Here is a 7,212-nt window from a genome sequence, read left to right as displayed (position 1 = left end):
CGGGTTGTGGTGTGGTCACCCAGCCCCAGTCCATCACTTTTGACTGATAGTCTTGTGCCGACGACGAGCCAGGGAGTAAATCGGTGTGAACGCTCTGCCCGCGAAAAGTCCACGCGGGATAAGAGACAGCCAGCCCGTCCGCCGTCAAGAAGTTCATGAGCAATGAGCATGGGCAGTAGACGAGAGGGTGTGTGGAGTTAAGGCGCGAACTGCATATGATATCGATTTGGCCGCGGGTTGGATGGATGAGGCGGGTCATACTGACGACCCCGGGACGACTGTCGACGACGCGTTTGAGTTCGATGGGCCGAGCGATTGGCAAAACGTGATAACCTTCGACCGTATGCAAATGAGAGGCGAGCGTGATGGCGTGCAGTGGAGACACCATGAGGTCCAAGTCAGAGGGGGAAAGCAGCGGCAAATCTGTCCCGTGCAAGGCGAAATTGAGCGCTTCAGAGCCACATATCACCGACTGGGTCTCTCGCAGGAGATTCCGAAATGCGAGCGCATCGACAACGTATCGCGCCAGTAGTTCTTCGAACTTTTGTGAGAAGTACGCCTGAGTCGTTCGGTTGCATTCAGCGCTACAAAGACGGATATTGACAGTTTCCCGAAGAGGTATGTTTTTCAAAAGCAACGGAAGGACCCTGCTGGCAAAGCACGAGGGGAGCGACGGGTCGTAGGGCAAAGTATCCATTTAATGACCAGAGTTGGTTCGTAGTGATGAGGTCTTTCCGGCCGGGGGAATGAAACGTATGGTGCAAGCGTGAAGGCGGAGAAAAGGCAGAAAGCGCTCGAGTAGTTACGGACGCGCCCGTCCCTCCGATCAGAGGTAGCGTCAATCTATTAATATCACCATTGCAAATACGAGCAAGACACCAAATACGAGCGCAAACATGCAAAAAAGCCGAATACATAAGTCCTTAAAAACCAAGCCATTGCAATACACTTCAAAGGTCCACTCTACCATCGTACTCGTCATCTCCCTCGCCTTCAGCAGACCCATCGCCCTCGTCGTCACCACTGCTCCCAACGTCATCGTCCTGGACTATCCACCCATCATCTTCGTAGTCCCCCACACTCATAGCGTCATCCGATCCATCAGAGCCCACACTGTCACCCGATCCCTCGTCTTGTGCAGACGGGGAGGACCTGCCCGCGCTATGTGTGTCGTCTGTGGAAGATTCGCCAGAGCCATCTGATACGTCGGTGGAGGTTTCGCTGGAGACATCCGCGCTGTCAATGGAGGATCCGTCGTCTGATTCTTCCATTGAGCCTTCGTCGTCCCCGTCGGGGGATCTGGCCATTATGTTCCCATCGCGAACAAGTCTGAGTATATCCTCAGTGGGCGACTCGTCTGCGAACCGAGATTAATAAAGCAATGCACAAAATAACAAGATAACGTACCACCGTCGTCTACTGAGGTGTGAACCGTGTGTCCAATATTCCCGTCGCTTCTGTAATCGTTGCGGCGTCTGACGAACGGAGGGCGATATTGGCCCATACCTTCCTACACGAACAATGAGATTTGCAAATGCAAGATATAAGCGAAATACACACCCTGACAAGATCGATACGACGCTTGACCCGCACCACGTTCGTGAATGAGAAAAATACTGAGGTTCTCGGTAAACCGTCTTCCCCTTGGAAAAGCACGACTTCCGGATATATCGCTACATCCAGAACATCGCCCATCATAAGACTCGTACGTCTCCAAGGCCTCACCACCTGATCAGGACCTAGAAATTGGAATGAAGGCCGCTCGAACGGCTCGCCATTGGGTTGGTACACCCTTCTGCGGATTGTAAGAGTTTGGGGCAACGAATGCAGTGCAGAGGGGGGAGGGAGGCCGAGGTGTCGAAAGACAGCGCGTATGACAGTCGCCAGAGCATCCATCTGGCGCCGAAATGTGTCGTCCCAACCGTCATAACCCGAGGCGAGGCGAAGAAACAAGACTGGGTTCCACCGCCTTCGCTGTGACACGGGGGCGCTGTACATGATGGTGCGAGTGGAGTGGATATAAGAAAGAACTATTCTGGGGAGAATCATGTACAACACACGCACCGATTTAAGTCTCCAGTAAGATCAAGAGACCAGTCGGCTGCAACTCCCTGGACGCGTATAGAGAGAGGTTGACCCGTGCGATTGGTGATGACGAATGGAAAGCTCTGGACGAACAAATTCCCTGTAGATAGGCTCAGGGACATAAAAGCCCAGACGTCGTCGTCTTCCTCAGGCAAGCGCCGCATGGCCGGGTCGGCAGGGACAGCCCATTCACCGCTAAAGTCGGTGGTGTCCACGAGACAGAGAGGCTGACCGTTATCTAGAGCCCAACGAAACGGCACTAAATAAGAACGCAACGATCTAAGGAGACCACGGGGAAACGTACATTGGGGACGCGACATAGAGGACTCACAAAGGGTAGAACATCACAACAGAGTAGATAAATACTGCGTAATATACTCTGGAGGTCCAACGGGACTTAGGTATGCGGATCATTGTTTCGCCGAGCTCCTGTTAGGTGAAAAAGAAAAGGCTGGCGGGCGGACACCAAAAATGATACGGCGGTAGTCTCATAAAAGTGCTCACAGCCTCAGAAAATCGTTACACACGATCGGAAGACCCAGGCGAAGGCGTAGACGACTGAACCGGCGCCGTAACGCAAAAGGATTCACTGTCACATTGCCGACACACACATAACCGAATAGACCTGCCATTCACTACTCGATCGAGTGCGCACAGTTCGCCGAGTGGAATGTAGATATTTCGCCATAAAGAAGGGCAAGTATCGAGAAGAATATATGTACATTAACGATACGATATTACGCCACCGCCACACAAGAAGGCTATTCAACAATCTCACCCCTCACCCAAAGAACGGGTTCGGTATCGGGTTCGCACCCCCCGCCGCATGCTTTACCACCATATAACCACGAAGTAAAAGGCTTTGTCCACCAAGGACCGCCGACTGTCTTATCCGCAAAGGACATTCGCAAACAACCGGCATCTGTCCAACAGCGAATAATGTCTGGACAATTCCATTTAGTCATCTCCGTCGGATGACCCCAGTCGTTCGATACCTAAGTAGAGATGTTCAATAAAGACGACCAAAAAAAGAAGACATGTTCGAGCAGGCGACGGACCTGGAGGCTCCCATGCGTAGACAGCATTTCTGTAGACATCGGCTACAAAAGATGAGCGAGGGTGGGCATAACGGTTGGATAGAACTTACTGCGTTACCCTCGAAGCCAACTATAGTAAAGCCGCGGTCGATGTATTTCGCAATACACGCGTTTTTGCTGATACCGGAGTTGCTGATAGTAGAAACGAGCCCTACAACGTACCCATCGAAGGGATATTAACTAATGGACGGGAAAATGTCAGAAAGGTCTCACCAATTCCGCGAAGGGTCAACGACGGGTATGCCATCGAAAACCCGTCCGCGGTTAAGAAGTTCATGACGAGCGTGGACCAGAAAAGCGATATTTGGTGCACCGCCGACAATCTAGCGACGCAGACAACTTGAAGCTTCGTCCCACGTCCGACATTCACAAGTGTTGTGACAGATACCACACCTGCGCCGTAGTCTCCGATAAGCTCGCCGAGCCCTGACAGTCGTCTCTCCACAATGACGCGATACCCCTCCAGGTCACGGAGGTGCAATACAATGGAAAGAGCATATAGAGAGTTCGCGTAGATGTCCATGTCGTGAGCGTGTACCGGGGGACATGATGTGCCGTGGAGGACGAAGTCGAGTGCTTCTGAGCCGGAAATGATCGTACCGGTGCGCCGCATGAGAGAGCGAAAGGCCTCCTCGTCGTCTACGTACTTGCGGAGAAGCTGTGTATGCTTGCGGCGTAGATAGTTCTTGACAGCGTAGTACCAGAACTTGGAAGCAAGCCGCGTCGACCACAACGTGGGAATGGGTACATGCGCAAATATTCTCTCGACCAAGACGACGTCCAAGCCTCGATTACCCGCGAGATGTATGCGGGGGTTTGTGTAGCCTTCGAATGTAGCGGACAGAACTAGGATGCCATAAACATGTTAGAAGAGCGATTACAAGACATTGGACTACTCACGGGCAGAGTGCGCTACCTGAGACGACATAGTGAAGGTTAAATCGTGAGCTGGAGGGGGAGACGTGAGTAGAGATGGAGCAGGAAGATACGGACCTTAAGCAAAAGGGCTGAAAATGCCAAAGACACCTTGCACAGTAAGCAATCGAACACGCTCGGAAGAAAGAAAGAGCACAGATCCGATGACCGGCGAAAAACAGCGAGTGGACAGTGAGCACCCAAAAAAATGCAGGCAAAGTCGCCGCGCTCTAGGCGCATCCACGTAGAGGGGCCGAGTGCCTCCTATAAGAATAGGAGGAAACACAATTTTATGCGCAATTTTTTTTGGCGGACCACGGCGACATTAAAGGGTACAGGAGTCACAACGATAAGGAGCGCCTAAACTCATAGACCATCCAGGAGCTCTCTCCGGGTCATCGGCGCAAGATCAACAGGAGGACGAGACCCTGGGGGGAGGGAGAGAAGTACAAGAAACGAAGTCAGAGCGATGCATGGAAAGGGGCGAGATGTACGGAAAGGAGGGAGAAAGGGGATCAGACGAACTATATTGCCATCCCACAAGTGCACCGAGGTCCATGTCTGCAATCAAACCGTCCGCTCCTCTCAAAGGCATGACTGCACTACGGCTCCAGACGAGCTTGAAGCAGGCTGCATCCGCAAAAGAGCGCGCTGTATCGGCACAGTATGCTGCGGGGAGCACATTGCCCGGTGAACGTTCGGTTGCCGGCATGTCTTGAACTAGGAATGGGCGGCGCGCGGTTCGAATGAGGATGCGGGGGGGCGGGAGCGAATGACGCCGGTGAGGGGGAATAAGACCGACCCGATCGAAGGTCGTTTTAGGATAAGCCACGACCAGGCCATCGCAGGTGATGTAGTTGACGAGGTGAGTGGACCATGTCCAAGGAACAGCAGCGGATGGTCGAGAGCCTGATGATAGAAAGAGACGGATAGAGCGGCCACGCCATACGTTCTCCGTGTAGAGGTCGTAGGCACGTTCCTCCACGATACCCTCTACCTCCTCCATGTTATCATTTCCGAACCCCGGACTCGTTTCCTCCCCTCCGATCTTAATGACGAATTTGTGCGCGATATCAGGGGCGTCGCTGATGAATCCGGGACAAACAATGTCGAGAGATACGGGGATGTATTGATTTTGATCATCGAGCAGAAAGCGGGGGATGATGCTACCAGTAACGACGGCTTCTGTGTCATGAAGCATCGCCAGGAATTCAACAAATTGAGAGTGATCAGGAAACCAAGGACTGAGATGCGCGCGTAACCGGTATAAACATGCCCGCCGTGCAGCTGTTCTCATTTCGCGAGATACAGACATCCAGGTTGTAATTTCGGGAATGGAAAACAGAGGAGCCAAGAACTTGAGTACGTCGACTAGGGTCCTGCCAGACATGGTGTGCCGGTACGAATGGAGGCAGCACAAGTAGACGTGACCACAGAAAACGCCTGCGGGCCACATTCCCACGCTGAGGTGGCGACACTACGCGTACAACGACAGAACGAACCGCCGCAACTCCCTCTCTCCGAAGATTTCCGCGACGTTTGATCCAGATTGTTTGTACCACCAAATGGTCCTTGCCAGCCTCTCAGAACTAATGGTAGCAGAGTCCATCCAGGCTCCACCTTTTGGCCCATCCAGTACTACTAGCACTCTTCCTGTCACCACATCCTCGGCAATAGACGACATAACGGAGTTATGGAGCTTTGTAGAAGCTGAAGGAGCAGCGTACGCCGAGTAATACCACCGGTATTCTTGTTCATCGCGGTCGTAGAAGTTCAAGAGAGGTTGTCCACCTTCGCTGTCCAGCAAATCTTGTAAGCAAGCCTTGTCGATGGCTCCATCGGTGGTGAAATCAACATGACATGGGTCAATATGATAGAGAAGCGATTGGACTGATGAAAGGGCATCGTGGGCGTGGATGTCGGGATGGATAATAAGGCCGTTCCAGGTGGCACCGTCATCGTCGTCCTTTGCATGAGGTGTCGAGGAATCGCTGCGCTGGCAAAATTGATGGATCCTCTACGATGGAACGACCTCAGTACGAAGGGAGGTCGGTCAAGCAGAAAGAACCGACCTTAGAAGAAACCAACCAGTCTGGATGCGCGTTTTTGACATTCTCTCGCAGTCCACCAGCCTTGCCAAGCAGAGTCATAGCGTGCGCAGCTGCTATCGCTTCACGCAATTCGGCGGCGGTGGGAGTATACATGGGTTGTAATAATTGCAAACAAGTGGCAGCCCATTTACTTAATAGGACACGACAGTTACTATGAGACACCCGTCCACGACTGAATCCGACCACCTGATTCAGATTGAACCCGAGAAGTCGCGACATTCGATCCTCTATAATATAGAATATGTGAGAGCGAGTCTTGAAACAAAAGCACTAAATGCGCACCGTTAGAAAAAACACACACAAAAAGTACAGGTCATGGCTCTTATGACGATTCCTAAATACAAATGTCGAGCGCGAATTCGTTAGGGTGAAGAACGCGTCGGTAAAAGCGTTTGTCACGTACAAACTGTGAAGGTGAAGAAATTGTCAAAGAAATCTCCTTGTCCTTCTACCGGTGCTATCGTTTCAAAGATGGGGTCCAGCGTCAGGTGTCGCAGTATGTTATCTCCGAGTTGACGGGCATGCATCGGTGAGCTTCGGCCGTAAACAACAAAGTTATGCAAGGACAGCTCTATGTACGACGCAAACATGTCATAATTAGACGTCGTCATGAAGACGATGACGATCACGCACCTTGATACATTACATCCTCCAAAGAGACAGCCAATTTTACAAGGAGAATCACTAGAGGAGCGTTGATCGGTTCTCCAAGGTTCTCCAGCAAAGACATAGCGAAACGGAACGCTAGTTTACAGTCCATCATGGCGTGCACAGCCCAGCGAAGTAACGGATGATCTACACGAGACTGTGCGAAGGAGTATACCACGGCCCATACACTAGAAAAGGCCAAGACGCGAAGGACCATCCAGGAGACGACAATATCCTGAGTCGGGAGGTTGAGATCGTGCCCAGTGAGCTGGAAGAGAAGACGCCGCATTCTGTTGCTGCGGGATGCAGACACTGATTCTAGTAGATCTCTGCGTGACGCGTCATCGGGACAGAGG

The 7,212-nt window shown here is 52.0% G+C and overlaps 3 protein-coding genes across 3 annotated transcripts; all 3 read right to left on the bottom strand.

The window, feature by feature from the left end:
* Positions 1 to 950: 950 nt before the first annotated feature.
* On the bottom strand, positions 951 to 2,405 carry STEHIDRAFT_160484 (uncharacterized protein; the record flags this gene model as incomplete). Its single annotated transcript, XM_007307993.1, has 5 exons — positions 951 to 1,357; positions 1,408 to 1,510; positions 1,561 to 1,990; positions 2,065 to 2,323; positions 2,390 to 2,405. 5 exons carry the CDS (start codon positions 2,403 to 2,405, stop codon positions 951 to 953), a joined length of 1,215 nt encoding a protein of 404 aa, XP_007308055.1.
* Positions 2,406 to 3,042: 637 nt separating this feature from the next.
* STEHIDRAFT_160483 (uncharacterized protein) lies at positions 3,043 to 5,298 on the bottom strand (the record flags this gene model as incomplete). Its single annotated transcript, XM_007307992.1, has 5 exons — positions 3,043 to 3,080; positions 3,144 to 3,185; positions 3,241 to 3,333; positions 3,396 to 4,028; positions 4,623 to 5,298. 5 exons carry the CDS (start codon positions 5,296 to 5,298, stop codon positions 3,043 to 3,045), a joined length of 1,482 nt encoding a protein of 493 aa, XP_007308054.1.
* A 276-nt stretch (positions 5,299 to 5,574) lies between these two features.
* STEHIDRAFT_160482 (uncharacterized protein) lies at positions 5,575 to 6,301 on the bottom strand (the record flags this gene model as incomplete). Its single annotated transcript, XM_007307991.1, has 2 exons — positions 5,575 to 6,114; positions 6,170 to 6,301. The coding sequence occupies 2 exons, from the start codon at positions 6,299 to 6,301 to the stop codon at positions 5,575 to 5,577; spliced, it is 672 nt and encodes a 223-aa protein (XP_007308053.1).
* Positions 6,302 to 7,212: the final 911 nt, after the last annotated feature.

Source organism: Stereum hirsutum, assembly GCF_000264905.1.
Source record: "Stereum hirsutum FP-91666 SS1 unplaced genomic scaffold STEHIscaffold_14, whole genome shotgun sequence".
NCBI classification, from domain to species: Eukaryota; Fungi; Basidiomycota; class Agaricomycetes; order Russulales; family Stereaceae; genus Stereum; species Stereum hirsutum.
Note: the sequence above shows the minus strand (reverse complement) of the source record. Positions and strands in the feature narration are given on the sequence as shown.